The sequence below is a fragment of the Crinia signifera genome, chromosome 6, assembly GCF_055691185.1.
Source record: "Crinia signifera chromosome 6, ASM5569118v1, whole genome shotgun sequence".
NCBI classification, from domain to species: domain Eukaryota; kingdom Metazoa; phylum Chordata; class Amphibia; order Anura; family Myobatrachidae; genus Crinia; species Crinia signifera.
The window spans coordinates 190011370-190034365 of NC_139222.1; the positions used below are offsets into that span (position 1 = coordinate 190011370).

General features: G+C 42.2%; 1 protein-coding gene across 4 annotated transcripts in view; it reads left to right on the forward strand.

Annotated features, from left to right (window-relative positions):
• The window catches only part of FAM149B1 (family with sequence similarity 149 member B1), a 43466-nt gene that overhangs the window by 1884 nt on the left and 18586 nt on the right, over nt 1-22996 (forward strand). For all 4 annotated transcript variants that reach the window (XR_014444567.1, XR_014444566.1, XM_083148458.1 and 1 more), the window contains exons 2-9: nt 2037-2121; nt 2651-2758; nt 5118-5241; nt 12617-12759; nt 14589-14708; nt 16067-16231; nt 17209-17396; nt 20102-20235. Coding sequence is in view for 2 of the 4 variants with exons in the window: in XM_083148458.1 (XP_083004584.1) it covers nt 2075-2121; nt 2651-2758; nt 5118-5241; nt 12617-12759; nt 14589-14708; nt 16067-16231; nt 17209-17396; nt 20102-20235 (1029 nt within the window). In the remaining 2 variants the exon portion in view is untranslated. The remainder of the gene's footprint in view (nt 1-2036; nt 2122-2650; nt 2759-5117; nt 5242-12616; nt 12760-14588; nt 14709-16066; nt 16232-17208; nt 17397-20101; nt 20236-22996) is intronic.

Below are 22996 nucleotides of genomic sequence, written 5' to 3' on the forward strand. Positions count from 1 at the left end.
CAGCAGTTCTGGCGCAGGGCTTGATTGTGACATCATTAAGTCCCATCCCCAGGATGCAAAATAGCCGAATTCACTGATCTCTGGAGGGGTCGGGCTAAAATGACGCTATTGTGACATTTTAGCTCCGCCCCCTCCTCTGAGAAACGGCGGGTTGCGGCATTTAAATGCCGACGTCGGTGGAAGATGCCCGCGATCGGGGGGCGCAGTGGGGGTCCCCCTTAATCCGGGAGGATTACTCACCTTTCTGGGGGGCCGGGAGGGGGACCCGATTTTCGGGAGACTCCAGGCCATTCCGGGATGGTAGGCAACCCTGAAGCATCCTGCTAAACAGCTCCAGTTTGCTTCCTGCTAAAATGCAATGTGTAGATGCAGCCATAGATTTAAATTTGCAGGCTTCTCCCTTTAAAAGGGACCTGTCAAAATGCAATGTGTAGATGAAGCCTAGGAGAGGGTCATGTTGGGAGGTATGTTTTATCCATGGACTGATTAAAGGTTCTAGGTGCCCTAGGCTAATACCATACTCGCCTACCGGACCCTCTCCATGCGGGAGAAAATGCTCTGTTCCTGGACTTCCCTGGTAATATATGATTGCCATCATCCGTGGTGAAACACCTTTACCTAGCTCCCCACAGGTGATGGAAATCATACATTACCAGGGAAGTCCAGAAACAGAGTATTTTCTCCCGCATGGAGAGAGTCAGGTAGGCAAGTATGGCTAATACACATGAAGCTCCCCTTGTAATGCTGCTAAACACACGTGTATGGATGCTCAGGGAATCGCCATTCATACTAACAATGTGAATGTAAAGGAGGATCTAGTGCTTGTGGTATGTGAAGGAAACTTTGGCTTTAGGCTGACCAGCTGGCACTGTAGCACAATGTACATAAAGTAATGGTTTCATCATCATCAGTTACATTGACAGAGCTAAATGTCATATTCATGGCTGACATTTTTCACATAAATACTGTTACTGTGTAATTAAAATAGCCTTTCAGGCTTAAAGTTTTTTTTTCATTAATAGTGTAATGTGTCTGCCTTCCCAATACATGCTTCTGGCTAGTATGAGTCTGTGGGGTCGATCCTATTAACCCCGAAGGGTGCGAGTTGCCATTCGGGTGCTGTTTTTACGCTGAAAACAGCACCCAAATTGACCCTAACTTGCGCCCTTCGCAGGGCCGAATTCACTGAAATTTGCGCGCACCCCTATGGTACGAGTATTTTTCAGTGAATTCGGCCCGCCGTAAACTGTGTCCCGGGTGTTGTGATGATTAGCACTCGGCAAATCATCCGCACCCTTCGACCCCTAAGTGTGGAAGTCATGCCTGTTTTCCCTCCACAGAGATGTTGAAAAGAGATAACAAATAGTAGGACGATAGCTGAATGATTATGCGTATATCTTTAGAAGGCACTTAACTTACTATTTAAAAAAATCTATGTGTGATTGCTGTTTTGCATGAGGATATTAGTTAAGAAAGAAACCCGGTTATAAAATATTTTTTTTTATTTTAGGAAGGGAGTAGGGAATGTAATGTGGGATAGAATGGTGCTGATTAGGCTCTACATCTGGGGTAGCCAACTCCAGTCCTCGAGAGCTACCAACAGTTAAGCTGTGTACACACGGGGGCGATAGGGGCTGAAATTGCTGGAAATATGGGTGCAGGCGACCATATTGCCAGTGATGGGAGTGTGCCCCGGTGATAAATTGCCGGGTGCGCGCTCCCGTTTTCTAGCAATATATGGCTGAGCAATATATCTCCCCCGTGTGTATGGGGCTTTAATGTTTTCCAGATCTCCTCACAGAATCACAAGTGAAGTAATTAGCTCCACCTGTGGATCTTTGAAAATGTTTCAGCTAGTAATGAGTGCATCTTTGCAGCAGCTAGGTTGTCTGGAAAATGTGAACTGTTGGTACTGTAGCTCTCAAGGACCGTAGTTGGCTACCAATGCTCTACATTAACATCTGCACAATTCTGTGAAACTAGACCTTCTGCGGTTGTTTTCTCTGTGACACTTAAAACAATTCTGTGAAATGCAGGTATCAAGCAGAATTAAAGGAGTGACTTGTGTACTAGGATGATTTCCAGATACAAAAGGAAACCAGTATCACAGACTCTACAAATGTAAGTATGTTGTTCATTAGTTATGTTTGCTGTAGAAGTAATGTAAGAAGTGGCAGCTCCAGAGGTCGGACTGCAGCACATTTCAAAATTCAAATAGGGGAGAAACACTGCCAGTGAGTCAGTTTGGAGTGGCAGTTGGTCTGGCTCCCCTATTTGAATTATGAACTGTGCTGCAGCTCCACCTCTGGATCCGCCCAATGAATGTAAGCATGCAAAATCTTTCCAAGACCCAGCTATCAGTAGTGGGTTTGGATAGGGAGGCATGAACATGTGAATTATACACAATCATTGTAGCTTCTATTCATTCATAAGCATTGGGCAGTATCAACTGTAAACACCACCCTCTATAAGGTACATACAGATGGCACAATGTTATGTTATTTAAAGTTGTGCTTGCATCTTTTACCTTTTGCTACTCTTGTTTGTTTTGTTCTTTAGATTCAACTATTTCTGTCTAATACTGCACTTTTAATTCATAATAATAAGCTGTAACATTTGCCATCAATTTGATATATTTGTTTATTTCCAGCGCTCAGACTGTTACAAAAGTTGCAGAAAATCACCTTCCAGACAAACTAGACACATTCTCCGCATCTCTTCGCAATGAACAATCTGAAGGGGAGTCTGATTGTGAGAGGTACAGACCATTCCATAAGCTGGACTACATGCAGCGTACAATGAGTTATAATAAATAGGACAATAGTAATAGAAACGCTGGAGAGAAACAGAGTACCCTAGCACAATGTCATATAAATCTAACAACTTTAATAAACGCATTCAAAAACATTAATTGACTATCCCCCCCCGCAATCTCCGGTCACTTTAGATATGAGATTGGGGGTGATAAACAATTGAGTCCCCCCCCCCACCCCCATAACCTCAAACTTATCTGGCTTGCCAATAGCAAGATCAAAAACATCAATGCATCTGTATTTTCACAGTCCTGGGCATTAAGTTGACAAAACCTTCCCATGCTTGAAACAAACACTCTATGTATTCCATACGAAATACAGAAAATAAATTATTTAAAATATTGATAGTGTTGAGAGCTAAAATCAAGCCACTGTTGTCATATACATTTTTTAGCAATTATTTTGCTCTTCTAGGTATTTTTATTTTTCAAATTCCTTTGGCAAATCTAAAATTCTGTTTAAAAAAAAATCCCCCATTCTGCTGTTAGAGGCACATATTCTGCCAGAGTAGATGTTCTTTTTTTGTACTTGTTTGGTCATGAGAGGCTTCCCACTGTCAAAAAGACTTTGGCCCTTATTCTGATCTCGGCGGTACGGCCCGCGTGCGGCCGTACCGCCGATGTTTTCACTCTGCACATGCGCAGAGGTCACTCTGCGCATGTGCAGGCGAAATCGCCGCACAAAAATTTTATACGCCGCAAAGGGGGCGTATAGGGGCGTGAGGGGCTTAATACCCTCATTTCCCTATGCATACGCCCCGCGTTTCATGGGCGTTCCCATGCAAACGCGGGGCGTATGCATGGTAATGAGGCTATGACGCCAGTGATGGGGGCGGAAAGCTGACATCGCCGGATGTCAGCTCTCCGCCCAAATACAAGCTTTCACACGGACGATTGTCCGTGTGGTCTAAGCTTGCGTGAGCTGGTGGAGCGTGCGGCCCTGCCTTCGATGGTCGTCGACCATCGAATGCAGGGGGCAGCTCCCACCATGGTGGAGGCGTACGCCCCACCATTTTCATGCGGATCGCCAGCCGTCCGCGTACGGACGGCCGTGGCGATCCGTCTTGTAGGCGGGGTTTGGTTTGTGCGGCCGGAGCAACGTATGCGGCTCCGGCCGCACAGATCAGAATAAGGGCCTTTATCGGTACAAATACAGTATATTTTTGCTGTTTCTTAGTATATATCTTAGTATAGTATATATCTTAGTTATAGTAAAATAATCCTAATACAATCCTTTATTTTCATTTTATTCATTCAAAATATATATATATTTTTTTAATAATTATTATTATTATCCAAACTTGGAATCATTTCTTTGTTTTGGCACTTATTAAAATACTTTGTGTTTTTTAGTAGGAATAAATAGTATGGTTCCATGTAACAGAACCGGATATAAAAATGCCTAAGGGGGTGAATATCTTTCCTAGCCACGGTAAATCTTTTCATGGGTCAGGATATACTAGAAATACTGTTTTATGACATCTGGGTACGGTTATTTTATTTTGTGAATTCATAATTAAGAATCAATGCCTGAGTAAGATGCCTGATGTGAGTGTGCCGTCACGTTCCGCCCAACTCTGACAACATTGGGTTGGCAGAGTTGCCCCCCAAAAATTTTTGCCCAAAAAAGTGTCGTTACAATGCAATGTAGCTAGGAATTACAAGGAGACTAATTTGATATATTGTGTGTGACTGAGCCTGTATATGGAGGAGAACTGCTGCATCTGCTACATTGTAGCACTTTGTGTACAGAGTTAAGGTGCCCATACACGCACCGATTTTCCCGGTGCGATGTGTGCTATGAGATGCGCGCTCCCGTGGCATCTCATCGCACAGTACAAAAAGTATGTGCTGCACATACTTTTTGTACTGTCTTTTGATTGCATCGCATGCACAATGCATGCAATGCGATGCAAAATCGGTGCATGTATGGGGCACCTTAAGAGACCTAGTCTCACACAGATATACTAGTGTCCTGTATCATATTAATCAGTACAGTCTGTTCTTGACTCATTGCATTGCAGCTTGTGCACATTTTTTGCAAAAAATGCTCAATGCTTAACAATTTTCTTATGTGATCTGTCATCCCAAGCTGTTTGGAGCGACTGCAGCAAAACAGTATGGGTACATATCTGTCAATCAGTTGTATAAGTACAGCACTTACGCCAGACAGCAGTACATGGCCATTTGCTGCTGCAATAATAATGAAGAATGCATGTATAGTAAAATACTAGTATAATAGTGCATTTTCTCTTTAAATATGCATGTCTTTGTACAAACCATAAACATTTCTCTCTGTTTTCAGTAAATCCGATGTCTCTGAAAAATCAGGGTTCCTAAAAAGTGATGCCGAAGTTTCATCTTTAGAGTTTCAGAGCTGTGCCGGTCTATCTTCTGACAACAGTTCTGTCATATCTTGGGGCTTTGATGTAAGACATCTTAAATAGTTTTTTTTATTAATTTCAATTAGTTTACAGGTGATATGCTTAATAATGTATAGACCGTACTTTCCGGAATAGTAGTACTGTAGGAAGACCCATGCCCCAGACTCCCAACAGTCAGGGTTACTCACTGTAACAAATAGCTTCTCCATGGCTGATAGTATAGAAAGTAAATAAAGGTCACGGAATCCTGAATACACCTAATTAGACAGGACAGGGCAGCCCATCAGTCAGCTTCATTACGAAGCCCCATAAACGCATTGTTTACAGTGGCAAGCCACTTCCAAAGTGCAGGCTATACCTTTTAATTTTTGTTGAGAGAGTGAATGCATTTGTTCCAATGAAAAGACGGATTCATTCTAGTTTTGGTGGCCATTGCTTTGAGAGTACAGATCAAAATAGAAACAAAAATTCCAATATGAAGTCACTAGAGAGTATGGTCATATAATGCTCCATTTGTACGGCTACCAGCTGAGAGGCAGGCATGGAAAGACGCTTCACATCGCTCCAGGTAACATTCTGTACCAGCCTTGCCAAGGACGAGATTTGCTAAGCCTTGAGAAGTGATAAAGTGGAGAGTGATAAACCACCAGCCAATCAGTTCCTAACTGCCGAGTTATAGGCAGTGTTTGAAAAATAACAGTTAGGTGCTGATTGGTTGTTATCACTCTCCATTTCATCACTTTTCTAAACTTAGTACATCTGGCCCAAGAAGCTCCGGAGGTTCTAGCCTAGGCTCAGTCTGCCTCTGGGTAAAGGTGGATCGGAGTGTCAGCCCTTGGTAGCTGCACAGTGTGCACATGTGGTAAAACAGTACGGCCAACAATCGCCCCTCACTGAAAGTCTCCTCTTTCAGCAATGCCTGACATAATTATCAGCAACTAGGGACCTAATTCAGCATGGATCACTAATGTGAGCATTCGCAGTGGGCTGCAAGGTGAAAGTCGCCACCCAGAAAGAGAAAACCTCTCTTGCTAAATTGCAAATGGATTTCTAATTGCTATTGTTTGCAAATCCATATGCAATTCACTATCAGAGTTTTTCCGGTCTGTGCAATTGTGAGACAGGATCTCTGACGTCACAGACCGCCTGGGCACAGACACACCCAGAAAATTGCAAGTTTCTATGGTACGCATGTGCAGTCCTTCGATTATCGCTCATTTTGCACATTCTTTGGTTAGGAATCCATGCTGAATTAGGCCACATGGCTGTAAAGAATATTGCAACATGTTTAATGTTTGTCACAAATGTAAAGTCATTGGGTGTTCTGACTTTCTCTCTTACCCACACACTTTTCATTTTTATTTTTAATGCTCAGCAAATAGAATAAATGCATGTCCCTGTAACCATACAGGACATAATATAAAACTAGCTGATGTGCTCATGGGTAAAGGTTTGCTGGGCAGATGATTTGGGTGAGTTATTTTGTTTCTGTGCAGAGTAAATACTGGCTGCTCTATTTTTTTTACACTGCAATTTAGATTTCAGTTTGAAACCCCCCCCCCACACACTCAAATGTAGCTCTCTCACATGTTACATCTGCCCCACCTGCAGTGCACAAGGTTTTGATCATTAGAGAGAGATTTTGAAAATCAACCTGAATTAGGTCCTTTGCATTTTGGCTGGATCCTGCAGGATCTGGCCAGTGCCACAACCGGATTTCAAGTAAAACACATTAATGCAAATGTATATGTTTTTCTTGAAATCCAGTTGGCCCTGCTGCATATGTGGGACCAGCAACATAGGAGACTGTGTACAGTCTCCTTCCTGCCAAGTGAGTCCCGCTGAATGGGACCCGATAAAACTCTAAATGTGGCCCCAGCCTAAGGAGTCCATACCCCGTAGTATCCCTGCTAAGTGGGCGGCTGCTCGTAACTGTGACAGATTCCAGGCCACCCGGCAGGCCACCCAGCAGGTGGACAGGCAGAGATTTTTCAAAGCGCTCAAAGGTGATGCATTGGGATTGGCTGGCGGACACTTTGTCACATAACTCCTAAACAAAGCAACTGATCACAATGCCAATTATAATTCTGCACATCTATGGACCCAACAGCTTTCATTTGGTATATGATGTGATCTGCTCAATGGAACAACATCATACAAATAAGTCACTCCTAAAAATCAGCCTTACACTTTTAATATATATATATATATATATATATATATATATATATATATATATATGTATGTATGTGTTTCATGTATAGACCGCACTCGCACTGATAATCGAGATGTCACGGGGTGCCAGATAAAGGAGATGCGTGTAAAACGTATGTCCAATTATAATCCGGGGTGTATCCACACCTATGCAGGTGTAGAATATCCAGCACTCTCCTAAGTATATAATATATATATATATATATCTTGCAGAAAAAAATGAGGACACTCACCGGACTTTCAATTTGGATGTCTTTTTAATCCATCTCAATCCATCAAAGTATAAAGTGCAATGTGCATGACAGTGGGCCACGGGCCAACGTTTCGGTTCACCTTTGGACCTTTCTCAAGGCCCCCACTCTCACCTCCTAAAGTGCATAACCACCAATTGACCAGATACTACCTATATACCCACACTGAGCCTGTGGACACTCCCATCAATTAAGCTCCAATTACACAGCATATGCATAGTGCAGCCAGTGTCTCAAAAGCCACAGACAACTATAATTGCACATCCACATGAACAAATGAATATCTATCTGTCTCACAAAACGTATATTTATTTTCTCACCTGCCATGCTGGGTAATAGTGTCAATGCTGCCCTGTATTCCGGCGTGCGGGTCACAGGGCGGAAGTGCGTCATACACTACATGTCACTGCCGCTCAGTGGAACGCAAAACCCGGAAGTGTGCGTTCCACAGCGCGCATAGAGCCAGGCAACTTAGATTACAGCGTGCTGGGCTGTAAGAAATATCTATATTTCAAGTGGGGCATATATGATGGACAACTGGCGCTTCACTATGCAACTTTATAAATAACAATTCGGACAAGCATCATTTATATTACTTTTGAAAAATCTATATCATCTATATTAATATTATGTGGCCACAAGCTCACTGGGTATATTGGGTATAGCCAGCACTACCGCCACCTAGTGTACGTAAAGTGTCAAGTACAAAAAATTACTTTAAAAAAAAAACACAAAATTTTTTACAAAAACACATATATATATAAATAATTTATATACATAGGAACTGCTACTATTGGTTGCTCAGAACATCATCATACTTATTTTAAATTCAAAGATAAACTGACAAGGAGTTATTTTCATTAAGACCCTTCGGGGCCACTGTATCCAACTTGTGGATCCACCTAGCCTCCTTCCTCAACAAGACTAGGCCACGATCACCACCCCTCAACATCGGCGGCACCCAGTCTATAATCATGCACCTCAGGGTGGAAATTTGGTGCTTTAATTTTAAAAAATGTGCGGCAACAGGTTTGTCAGTTTTCTGATGGGCATACGCGAGTCTGATGGACGACCTATGCTGGTTCATTCTCTCACGAAAGGTGCGTATCGTCTTGCCCACATATAATAGGCCGCAAGGGCACTGCAGAAAGTACACAACATGATCTAATGTGCAAGTTAGATGATGCTCAATCTTGATGTTCCGACCTGTATGGGGATGATGGAACGAGGGACCACATATGAGACCTTGACAGGTGGTACAACTCGGGCATTTAAAACACCCTGATTTCGCCAACAACCATCTCTTGTCCGTGGTCGGACTTGGTGTAACGTCTGGTCTTAGTAGAATGTCCTTCAAGTTCTGTCCCCGTCGGGCTGCAATCAGTGGTGGCGCTTTTGTGATCGTGTTGAAGATTGGGTCTGTACCCAGGATGCGCCAATTCCTTTTGATGGACTTCTCCACTCTCTTAAATTTTGCATCACATTTCATAACCACTGTCATGCGTTGCTCATTGCACTTAGGTCTTGGTTCTGATGAATTATGAATTTGTCTAGCCCTCGCCAGACTCTGTTGTATATCTCTCTCGCTGTACCCTCGGGCTCGAAATCTCCGACAACAGTCCAGTACTTGTTGCTCCGCTACATCTGGTACAGAGTTGTTTCGGAATACCCTTAGTATTTGGGAAATTGGTAGCCTAGATTTCAACCTGTCAGGGTGGTGGCTAGATGCCCACAACAATGTATTTCTATTGGTTGTTTTCCGAAACAGTGTATAGTCCAACCGTTTACCACTCCTTAGTACCGTCACGTCCAGAAAATTGATGCTCTGTTGATCTGCCATAGCAGTAAATCGGATGGGGCTGTCCAGTTCATTCAATTTCTGAACCATCAGATAAAAGGACTCCATTGAGCCTCTCCATACGATAAACAAATCGTCAATGAAACGTTTGTAATGAATGATGTTCGCATTGTATCTGTCAAGGATGTTAGTCGCCTCATAAGCCGCCATATATAGATTGGCGAACCCTGGTGCCAAATTCGAACCCATGGCGGTCCCTGATACCTGCATGTAGTAACCGCCATGATACAAAAAATGTTTTTTAGTCAACACCAAGAAAGTGGAGAAGTCCATCAAAAGGAATTGGCGCATCCTGGGTACAGACCCAATCTTCAACACGATCACAAAAGCGCCACCACTGATTGCAGCCCGACGGGGACAGAACTTGAAGGACATTCTACTAAGACCAGACGTTACACCAAGTCCGACCACGGACAAGAGATGGTTGTTGGCGAAATCAGGGTGTTTTAAATGCCCGAGTTGTACCAGCTGTCAAGGTCTCATATGTGGTCCCTCGTTCCATCATCCCCATACAGGTCGGAACATCAAGATTGAGCATCATCTAACTTGCACATTAGATCATGTTGTGTACTTTCTGCAGTGCCCTTGTGGCCTATTATATGTGGGCAAGACGATACGCACCTTTCGTGAGAGAATGAACCAGCATAGGTCGTCCATCAGACTCGCGTATGCCCATCAGAAAACTGACAAACCTGTTGCCGCACTTTTTTTAAAATTAAAGCACCAAATTTCCACCCTGAGGTGCATGATTATAGACTGGGTGCCGCCGATGTTGAGGGGTGGTGATCGTGGCCTAGTCTTGTTGAGGAAGGAGGCTAGGTGGATCCACAAGTTGGATACAGTGGCCCCGAAGGGTCTTAATGAAAATAACTCCTTTCCAGTTTATCTTTGAATTTAAAATAAGTATGATGATGTTCTGAGCAACCAATAGTAGCAGTTCCTATGTATATAAATTATTTATATATGTTTTTTTGTGGGTTTTTTTAAGTAATTTTTTGTACTTGACACTTTACGTACACTAGGTGGCGGTAGTGCTGGCTATACCCAATATACCCAATGAGCTTGTGGCCACATAATATTAATATAGATGATATAGATTTTTCAAAAGTAATATAAATGATGCTTGTCCGAATTGTTATTTATAAAGTTGCATAGTGAAGCGCCAGTTGTCCATCATATATGCCCCACTTGAAATATAGATATTTCTTACAGCCCAGCACGCTGTAATCTAAGTTGCCTGGCTCTATGCGCGCTGTGGAACGCACACTTCCGGGTTTTGCGTTCCACTGAGCGGCAGTGACATGTAGTGTATGACGCACTTCCGCCCTGTGACCCGCACGCCGGAAAACAGGGCAGCATTGACACTATTACCCAGCGTGGCAGGTGAGAAAATAAATATACGTTTTGTGAGACAGATATTCATTTGTTCATGTGGATGTGCAATTGTAGTTGTCTGTGGCTTTTGAGACACTGGCTGCACTATGCATATATAGATGTATAGAGCTCTGGAGGATTCTGTAGTTAGGAGTCAGTCGTACTGTGGGGGTTATTCTAGTTCACTTGCAAAGGCACAATCACTCTCTTTTGGACAAAACCATGTGCACTGCAGGTGGGGTTGATGTAATATGTGCAGAGAGAGTTAGATTTGGGTGAGGTTTGTACTTAAAACTGATATCTATAGTGCAGTGTAAAAATAAAGCAGACCGTATTTAATCTGCACAGAAACATTAACTCACCCAACATTAACTCACCCAAATCTTACTCTCTCTGCACATGTTACATCAGCCCCACCTGCAGTGCACATGGTTTTGTGTATAAGAGAGTGATTGTGCCTTTGCGAGTGAACTAGAATAACCCCCAGTGTGCAAAGGGTGCAATGTGATGTTGCCAGTATCGGCACCAAAACTCGTATCCTTCATGGACTGAAATCAGTCCGACTTGGTACAAAAGTGCTGGGAGCCCTATGTGCCGAAAAGTGTAGCCATTGTGACAAGTTGCCTCTGCAAGGTCATTGTGGACACTAGGGTTGACCCCTAACAGAAGTATTAGACATGTTCCCAGACGATTAAGCAATTTCAATTATTTAATTAAAGATGAACTTTTTCATTTTCCATATGGATTGGTTGGAGACATCTCTTCACAAACTAAGTTTTTTTCAACTTGGGAAAGTTTCATAGGTTCTGCCACTTTCTACAGCAGAACTGTACCCCCCCCCCCCCCATTTACATTAGGATTTCCCCATGCAATGTGTTTGTCAGTACAGTGATTTTACTACTGTATTCTGGCTTTTTGTCATTTCATATTGTATCGCAGTACAAATTTGTTCTCAAAATGGGAAAAACACTTGCACTGCTGGTGGGGCAGATGTAACATGTGCAGAGAGTTACATTTTGAGTGGGGTGTGTTGAAACTGAAATCTAAATTGTAGTGTAAAAATAATGCAGCCAGTATTTACCCTGCACAGAAACAAAATAACTCATACAAATCTAACTCTCTGTTTGCATGGTACATCTGCCCCACCTGCAGTGCACATGGTTTTGCCCATTTTGAGAACAAATTTGTACTGCGATCAGATCTGAATAAGGGCTTATGTGCTTATATTTTACTACTGTATGTTGAAAGTTAAATGATCTTCTTGTCACATATGAAAGCTTCAATAAACAAATGGAATAAAGAGACTTTTTGGGGAGAAATTTAATAGTGAGAGATTTGGTAAGAATTCTCCAGGTTTTTTTTTTAAGCGACAATCGTTTACATGGCATAATCAAACTGGTTTTGCAGTGTAAATGATTGCCGCTTTAAGAAAACTGGAGATTTCTTACCAAATCTCTCACTTTCTGAATCTCTCATCCTATTAAATGGACTTGGAAAATGTGAACTGTGTGGGGTCCTGAGGACCGAGTTTGGGAACCACTGCTCTGAGAGATCTCATTATGTTTTACAAATATTCCAATCTATGGAAACATTCGATATCCAAAATATGTCTGGTCCCAAATGTTTTGGATATGGTAAACTCAATCTGTAATATTTAATGATGTTACTAACACTTCTACTTGGAGTAATTCATGTGACCTGTACTCTCGCTTGTTACTCCCAGGAGTTTGACCAGGCCGCAACACGACAGGTACAAAAGATTTTCAAGCAGGTTGATGAGCTGTTATATGAGCAGAAAGCCAATACACTGGTAGAGGGACTAAAGGAAGAGTGCCATCAGTGGACGTCGTCCTTCCCACATCTGCGGTATTACACTTTCATTGCATATTTAAGGTGGTTGCTTTTCCAGTCTGTAATCCGTTACTTTAGTAGATGGCCAGGGACCAACATAAATAGTACTCTTTATTTCAAGTTGTAATCAGTCCTAGGAGGCAGAACAAAACTTTGCAGATTTGTTTGTACATATTCTGGAACCTGACAGACCTCCGTATACAGTATGAGACTGATTATTTTCTATGGGAAGGCATGCCACTCCGATATAGTCCAATAGCAGGATCCACACAGATACATACATCCCCCTTCCATAATGCAGCCTGAAGTCATTAATTATCTTAGCAAACCTTTTTGTCAAGAGTAGGGATCGAAAAGGGTCACAAGGACTAAAAATGTCTGTATTTGGGTAAGGAGCATTAGTTATTTTCATGTTTATTTTCCTACACACATACAGAAAACCATTGCTGCTGATGATGACATTAAAGAGATGCCAGAAATCCTGAGACTATTCTTTAACCCTTTGAGGGCCAAGTGAATTTGTGTGAAAATTGCCAGGCAAACATTTGTATTCATCATAATGACCAGTAATGTTTACCTTATATATAGGAAATATAATCTTATAAACATTTTTTATTTAAATTGATATAACAAATAGGAGCGATGCTCACATTTTTAGTGGATATTTGCTGCATCTCACAGAGATGTTGGCACTCAAAGGGTTAAAAAGCCACATACCGTACAAGGTGTACTGTAACAAACACAATGTCCCAATCAGACCTAATTGTTCCTACCTCAATGTCGGTTTGTATCTACCCAGTTTGTTTAATCACTGTTGTTTCCAATTGTAAAGTGCAACGGAATATGCTGCGTTATATAAGAAACTGTAAATAAATAAATCTATGATGATAGCTGTTTATATTGGGATGTCCCAGCTTTATCGAGTAGACAAGGTTTCTATTCCACCTGACCATATCTGTAGTTTAGAGATTATGTGGAGAAAAAAGTCAAGTGCTTTAGGCAAAAGGAAACATTGAAATTGTAAGTAACTGTATTATTATTTATTGCCAGTTATTTATATTGCTTTACAGCTAATATTTGGCCTTTCATATCAGTCCCTGTCCCAGGGGAGCTTACAATCAATATTCCCTGCTACACATACATACACACACATACATACACACACACACACACACACACACACACACAATTTTGTTGGGTGCCAATCCACCTACCACATACCTCCCAACTTTGGCAGCTCAGCAGGCGGGACGCTGCTGCGCGCCGAAATTTCCGGGGGCGTGGCCTAATTTGGTGGCGTGGACTATACTCGCGGCTCTCCGCGAGGCCACGCCCCCATTTTGCCGCTATGTGGGCATGACCCAGAGGCTCTGTGAGCCTCTAGCCATGCCCCCAGCCCCCTGGCTGCGGGAATAGACGCTGTGCGCATGCGCACAGCGTTTATTCCCCGCTGCTTAGCAGCTGACAGGGGGGGACTCCCAACAGCCCCCCCACACCGCGGGACACTGCCGCCCGCGGGTGGGACAGCGGGGCAGGCCCTGATAATCGGGACTGTCCCGCTAAAATAGGGACTGTTGGGAGGTATGCTACCCAGTATATTTTTAGAATGTGGGAGGAAACCGGAGTACCTGGAAGAAAAGCAATCAGGCACAGGGAGAATATACAAACTGTATGCAGTTACGGCCATGGTGGGACTTTAACCCTAAGTGCTGTGTTGCAGTAATGCTAACCATTACACTGTGCATGCTGCTTTGGTAGTATGTTGAGGAATTATTGCACATGGTGTGGGCATTACTAGTTAATTGTCATCATTGTTAACTTGTATTCATTTGTTGACTTTACAGACTACAAGGCAAACAGATTGTTCCTCCTGTAGATGATGGGTACAAGTGGTATTGCAGCCAGACCTCTGAAGCTGCTGCTTCTGTGCCGCTCAATGCTACCCACGCCAAGGATCCCAGTGAGTGAGTATTTGGCTGGAAAAAAACATTATTATTATTATTATTATTATTATTATTATTATTATTATTATTATTATATATTTTTTAGAATACTATATAATGGATAAATATAATTAGGGTACAGAATAGTCTTTTGCTGGAGTATTTGTTCAGAGCAACTTCCAAAGGAGCCATGTGAACTGAGCAGGAATTCTAGGCATGGCAAAGGAACATTACTTGAATGGGGACTGTCACCTGCAGTGTGTGGTTATTAGCATTTTTTCTTTATTGGGCATCATAAAGTTCTGCAATGCCAAGCATAGCTATGATAGACATAGTAACAACATTACTGGGCATCAGCAAACCAGTTCATAACTATAAGCAAAATCACAATTGCATGCATATAGATGTGGATGAGGGAGAGCACAAAGACAAAGAGGTTGCAGTAGCCGAGAGATGCAAACGGACGGTGATTTAAAAAACGGTGTTAAATCTTGGCCATATTAAGGGGGGGGTATTCAATCCCCCGCCGCTATTCCCGACAGGGGGAAATAGTGGTGCCCTATTCAGTGTGGTCTTCCCTTACAGTATTGAACAGGGATCTTGGCAGAATGGGCCCGACTTTACAAGCATTCGAACCCGTTCTGCAAATATTTGTCTTCTAAGACTTGAAATAGAAAACCTTTAGAATGTTATTAATTCTGGCATTAATATGTTCTAGTGGGACAAATGTATTGTCCCACTATAAACCAAACCCACATATATTGAAATGCTCCTGGCAGAATGGGAGCAGTTGCAGAGCTGCCCTGTCCCAGACACAACAAATGTAATATTGCAGATGATGTTCTAACTGCAGACAGTAAAAGACTGGTTTCTCTAGTACAATCCTGCTACACAAGAAACCATAGCTCAGGACTCCAAATCATGTTAAAAGTGTATATAGCTAATTAGCTATGAATTATTATACATTTAGATTGTGGGATTATGACTGTATATACATCTACATAGTATTTATAATTAATACTGTGAATGAGGTCACCTATAAGTATGGTATTGTCTTCTTGATATTGTGACCACGGTATGGTGAGCCTTTAAACCAGTAACAAGATATTTGTTGGCTTAATGCACAGGTTCTCAAACAACTCCGTCCTCAGGACACCACACGGTGCATGTTTTCCAGGTCTCCTCACAGAATCGCAAGTGAAATAATTAGCTCCACCTGTGAATCTTTTAAAATGTGTCAATGACTAATGAATGCACCTGCCAGGTGATCTGGAAACCGTGACCTGTGTGGGGTACTGAGGACTGAGTTTGAAAACCACTGGCTGAGTGGACGAATCTCTGGGTTTATATAATGTCAATAGCTGTTATGTATTTCACAGGATGGGCATTTTTGGTACAAGATTTCCACTCTCTGCAACGAGTGATGCCAGCGCTGCAGTCTCCTTTTCCCTCTATGGTGACGAGGATGAAGAGGAGGATGGTGTTAGTGTAATCTTCTCAGATGGTGTCATAGAGGAGTACTTGGCATTTGACAACCGGGATAAGTAAGTACTTATACTTGAGAATAAAGATATTTTGCAACTAATTGATGGAAAACTATGTAGCTGTAGAAATCAGATTAACTTCTTCCTTTGTAAATAACCTTCCATAGCAGGGAGCGCAGAATGGAGGTAATCGCAAGTATGGTGTCCTAGCTTAGGTGAGCCTAGAAAAGCAAAAGAAATAGGAATAAATTCTAAATAGGCAAAGTGTAAAAATGGACTTAAAAAGAATAAAATAAGAAAGTAATCTACATTTTACAGTTAATCGAAAAAAAAGCTTGGATACACCAGGGTGATTGGCGAAGGTGGTAATAGTGCAGAGACAGTTTATGGATAATCATCGAATTACGGAGCTCTGTAATGCAAAAATGGAGTAATATCATAATATAATGGTAGCTTACCTGCTTCCTGATCAGTGCATCATGCCACAATGTACTGACTAGGCGGATAGTCTTTCCAAAAATGCCATTGGACAGTATACACTGACCAGTATTATTATTATTGTTAACTCGTGTCACTGTCATTGTATGGTTACGACCACAGACCGAGTTAAACAATACAGGTCACAGACATCTGAGAAGAGCAATCTATGATCGTCCTTCTATCTAGTACTTGTAGAGGTGTCGTTAATAAGAAAGGATTTGTGTTCCAATTACCATTTATATAATATAATCTACACTGGATATTACCACTATTGATATTTAGCTTATGTGGTATGTCCTGGAAAAATGTGTGTAAAAGTACACATTATGCTTAAAAATATGTAGGAACAATGTTGCCCTTTCGCGCTAATTGAAGACTTGGGAATCAGGGTACAGATATCAATATCCAAAGGTGTCTGGGAATACTGAGAATTGCGTTTTATTTATTTTGTACCCCTGCTCACCAAAGTCAATGAGGGAAATCTCTACCTAATGAACAGACAATTTAATAGCGATTTCGCTTTTGCGTTCATTACAATTGCACCTTTGTCGTCTTAGAGATGATGAATTCTTTGAGTGGACCAGGGCTATGTCCTTGGACAGCCTGAAGATGGGCTACCCCCCCATTTCTCCACAGTATTGCAAGAAGGAGGCTGTGGTGGCTTGTGTATTTGATGATGTGTGGAGAGAAGTGGTCGGCTGTTTGGAGGAACTCATTTGCCGACACTGGGAAGAATCACTCACAGGTAAGAGCAGTAAAAGCTATACATTTTATTGAAATAATAATACAACATTACAGGCCATAATGGTGAATAAAAATGTTTGCTTGGCAATTTTCATACCGTGAGTGCCAAGTGACTTTGTCAAAACACGTAAGGAAGACAATACATGCACTTTCTAGCCAGAAGTGATATACATTATAGGAATTCTCTATATTATTCCACAAATTAGAACACTTCCGTTCCATTCCATGAAATGAGTTATATATGTTGCCTTTTATCATTATTTATATGTCCAGTATCTTCCATATTATTCAAATAGCCCGAGCCACACAATTTTTATACTTCTATTAAGTAAGCGATTAACTAAAAACAAAGAACAAATGTAATAATCTAGTAATTGCATGCATTGTATAAATCCATACTGGGTGTATGTGTCATAGTGCCTTTAAATTCTATCATTACATAATTAGGTAAATGGTGGGTACTAAATGATTAGAAGTGTAACATGGAAATGTGCCATATTAACCTGTCCAAGCACTGCAAGAATGCTTGTAGTGCTTGAGTGATGAACACATCCCCTGGTTTTAAGGTGATTTTATCCTTCCACTTATATAGATTGTCTAATAGTTGAAATACTTGGACAGGTTAATATTACGGCCCATCCAAAAACAGTTTCTTTCCGGTGGAGGCCTGGAGATGGGCCTATTACCTCTTTGAATGAGAAAAAGACCTGTGGATCATAGATTTGAGAACAATATAACTTTTGAGGGGGTCAAAGGTTTTCCAGCAGTTGATATGTATTTTTTCACGCATCTCTTACAGTGCTATTCAGTAGAAGGGGCACAGCACGGAATGTAAGCGACTAGCAGTGCCTCTATGTAATACTGGTATATCCCGACCATACATTTAAAGTTTCCCAATACGTTTTATCCAGCTGAAAAACTTTTAATAACGAGAAAAAAACATCTATACGGTCTTTTTAGTTAATTATTATTGACATTTACAATATTGTCTAATAGACTTCCTCACACTTAGGGGAGTATTCAATCCTGGTCGTTATTTTCGACGGGGGGAATAGCGGCAGCAGTGAGCGAAATCGACAGAACGGGCCTGACTTTAAAAGCAGTCGGGCCCGTTTTGTCGATTATGGCCGTGAATTATCACAATCGCGGCCGAATATCAACAATCCACGTCCGTTTACGTGGACATGCCCCGTTTCTGCCGATCGCCAGCCGGGACATTGAATCCAGCCTGGCGATCTGTGGTCGGGCAAAACAAAAATGGGGAAGGGACCAGGCTGTTTGGAAGTATCGCTAGACATGACCCGGGATTGCATACCCCCTTAAGGCACCACTCCCCTACTGTATATCAAAATTCTGTATCCCTCCACTTGCCAACAGGGGATCTTGGAGAAGGCTGCCTTGTATTTTATATAACAATTATAAAATCTGTATAGATTGAGCGTGAATAAGGGGTCTAGTTATTTATATTTTTATATATATATATATATATATTATACACAGTATTGTTTCCAATGCACTCACGGTAATAAATCATCATAGGTGGTGCTCCCATCAGGAACATATTTTCAACATGGTCCAAATCCACAGAATTTGAAATCAGGGCACTCACCAAGCAGCAATACTCCAAGTGCTTTTTTTATTCCATCAAAACAGAATTGTAGTAAGCCAACGTTTCGGACCTGTTAAAGGCCCTTAATCATGGCGTCCTGTGTCCCACAAAGAATGCAACTGATTCACAAGCCACAAGCCTCACACTCACTCATGTTTTGATGGAATAAAAAAAGCACTTGGAGTATTGCTGCTTGGTGAGTGCCCTGATTTCAAATTCGGTATAAATATATATATATATCTATATCTATATCTCAAATATATATATATATCAAATATAGAAAAGTGGGGTCCCGTGAAGGGGGCTGCAGGCTTAAATGCATTGATCAATTCATGAACCAAATCACTATTTATCAATTAATTTAGTGTGTGCAGAGCCCCTACAATGTCTGTTTAAATGTTAAAATGTGGTCACAAGCCATAGGGCACCCCAAAACTAGGAAAGGTGAGTGCCGATGTGTAGTGTATATATTTTATATATATATATATATATATATATATATCCACAGAAAGTCCGCACCTAATGACACTTCAGTCGTCGCTGTGGTGCTCACTCCAATGGACAAAATCCAATAAATAACAGAAGCAAAGCAGAGGGCACTCACCGTTTAGATGAAAAAAACTTTGGAGTTTATTGGAAGTAAGGCATGTTTGTTAACGTTTCGATCCTAGCACGGATCTTTGTCAAAACATCAGCAGGAGATACAAAAGTGATCCTTTGTGGCTGTAGTGAAAGGATCACTTTTGTATCTCCTGCTGATGTTTTGACAAAGATCCGTGCTAGGATCGAAACGTTAACAAACATGCCTTACTTCCAATAAACTCCAAAGTTTTTTTCATCTAAACGGTGAGTGCCCTCTGCTTTGCTTCTGTTATATATATATATATATATATATATATATATATATATATATATATATATATATATATATATATATATATATATATATATATATATATATATATATATATATATATAGCAATGGTCTTGCGGGCGGCACTCACGGATACGAAAAAACGAGGACACAGCAGTGTAGCTTAACGTTTCAATTCAATTATATATTAATATTATAAAAAATATATATATTTTTTTTCTAGATGATGAAATGCATGGTATAGCCATTAAAACCACCAGACTGGAGTCTCTTAATCCATATGCACCACTCCAGCGCCTTCCATTGGGTCTACCTCCTGTTCTTCATTCCAAAATCCCTGTCCTCTCCCTAAATCTGGTAAGCATAATGACATTTTGGTTTGCCTACAAGTAAATAAATTGTCCTGTGCATTCATCTTAATTGTAATCCTCATTCAGGACCAATTTCTTTTATATTATTTATTGTGTTACTTATAAATTCTTGGTGATTCTGATTGTTGTTTCATGTTAAAATGGTAGTATTCCAGTTACCCCTTAACCTTATTGCTCAATTGCAATGTTCTATGCCAATGTCCTAACTAACAGATATATGAATTCTGTATTTCCCTCCCTGGTCCACTACGGCCACATAGGTTTCATACCAGATAAACAGGCATGGGACAATAAACAGGGAACCATTCTGTGTAACAAGTCCTTCCATTATTTTACCTCTAGATGTAGAGGAGGGATTTGACTAGCTATTTATATCTTAGAGTGTAATACATTTTGGTCTTGTCTGATTTATCTTCACAGGTTGAAGCTCTGTCCTACCACTCCTTGTTAAGGGTCAGTGGTTCTCCTTATGATTCCCTCACTATTGGCAATTGCATGTGCAAGGCTGTCCTCTAGTTGTAGCCCTTGGGATAGAGCCCCCTTTGCTACCTTGCAACCTTTTTAATGTTTCAACCACTATAGATGCATTTTCCGCTATCAAATTAATATCAGACACCAAGTTCTTATACTGGTAGTTTTATTTTCTACTTACCATAAAAATTGAGAGCAGTAAACTTAGTTTGTAAAGAATCTTAATGCCCATTAAAACTTAAGTGCCTTCTATAAGAAGTAACTAATAGCATGTACAGCCATAAATGTAAGGATCCTAATACAATAAGGAATGCTAAGTATAAGGTTAAAGAATGCATTTACTGAATATAAATGACTTGCGTTATTTTTGCAGTTTTAAAAATATTTATATAAAAGGCCTGATTTTGACTTAGAATAAAGTAGAAAAGAGCAAGTAACTTAAGGCATACAAGACGCGAGGGTGCCGTGTGATGTGATGCGCGCCCAGGCAGGAATCCCATCACACAGCATATAAGTCTATGCAGCCCATGCTTTTTGTACTAGCTTCGGATCGCACCTTTAGCGCCTTGGTAAATCCATGTTGCACTGTAAGTGGGGCAGATCTGAAAAGAGATTGAGATTTGAGGGGTGTCCCCAAAAGTCTAAATTGCTGAATGGGGGCGTGCCCGGGCCGGCGCGTCACAAATGGGGGCGTGCCCGGACTGCCGCGTCACCGAAGGAGGCGTGCCCGGGCCGCCGCTTCACCATAGGGGGCGTGCCCGGGCGTGACTACGTCCCCGAGCTGCCGGGAAAGTGCCGTGCACCGCAATCTATGGCGGCGCTGGGCTTCACCAGTGCACTGCGGCAGGACAGGCAGCAGGCTGTTTTAGCTGGGCACTGCTAGAGGGGCAGGGCACATTTTGCCCTTTAAAAATCGGGCCGGGCGCAGCGCCCCGCTAAAACAGCCTAGCGGGAACACTAGACAGCCATATCCTCCAGGGCTGAGGTGAATGCTATATTATACGTTGATGATCCATCTAAAAATGTCCGCTTGTGGACCGAAACGTCGGGGCACGATGGAATTTACCATATTGGAATAAAAAGACAACAAATGTGATATTACACGAAACCATTGACCTTTTGATCATTTTGTTTAAGGAGAGTGTTCAAATCGCCCCCCCCCCCCCCCCCCAGCATGTGGTCACACACGTCAACCTCTTTTGAACACCCCTGAAAGAACTATGTTCTAAGTGTGAGTGCGGTCTTTTCTGGATATATATATATATGTGTGTGTGTGTGTGTATCACGTTCGCTCATCATGCTGCCGTCGTCTCACTATTCTATTTATTCTATTCCCAATCCTTGCCCACTTGGATAGTAAAGTATGAAAAATCACAGTTTAAAAAAAATTAATCGTGGGCGTGGCCAGGACCGGCATGGAGTGAGACGCATCTCACTTGAGCTCTCCCTCCGTCATCCTAAAACACCATCCTGAAGGGACCCTGCCCGGGGCATAAGCACCCTACCGTGCAGCGGAACATCCCCCGGTCCTGTGGCGCCTACTCCCGCACTCCAAATCGACCTGACGCCCGAGCACCCCGCATTTCATCTCCTGGCCGCGTGAGCTAAGACCGGACGGCGCCGCCATCTTGGGACTGGCGGCCGGGTTACACGCCAGTGCCGCCCTGCCCGCCCGCGATCCTGGGAAGTCAGCTGCAGCCGGAGACCGGGACAGAGGTAAGGTCTCTCCAAAACCGCGCTCAGACCCCACCGCTACCCGCCGCCACCAACACACGGCGAGCTGAGGGAAAGCTATCTGCCGCGGGGAGGAAGCATCCGCCATCTTCCCCCTCCCTGCTACATCCTCTGTGCCTGGTCTCCCGCGTGAACACATCTGCGGCCTCATACACAGCAGCTGCGGAGGCATATAGAAACGCCACCCGGCGACCCCTGTCTGCAGCACCAGGTGCTTTGAGGACCCCCCTGGCATTGACCCACGATAAGGGAGTAGTGGGGGACAATCCATACTTGAGATAACAAATGGGTCATACACTCTTGGAAGTTCTTGTGGCTCCAGAAATACTGTACTAAACCAGCATACCAGACTGAGCCAGCTACTGGGTTATCACACTCCTCAGAACCCTGTAGAAATTACTCAGTCGTCCCCCTAGGCTCCTGCAGATCCCATACCCGGACGCCTTACTCCTTTCTATTTTTTCTCTATTCTTAACACGTATACCCCTCCACTGACTGAGACTACCTTAACAGCAGGGCAGTGACTGTTCCAGCAAGTATCT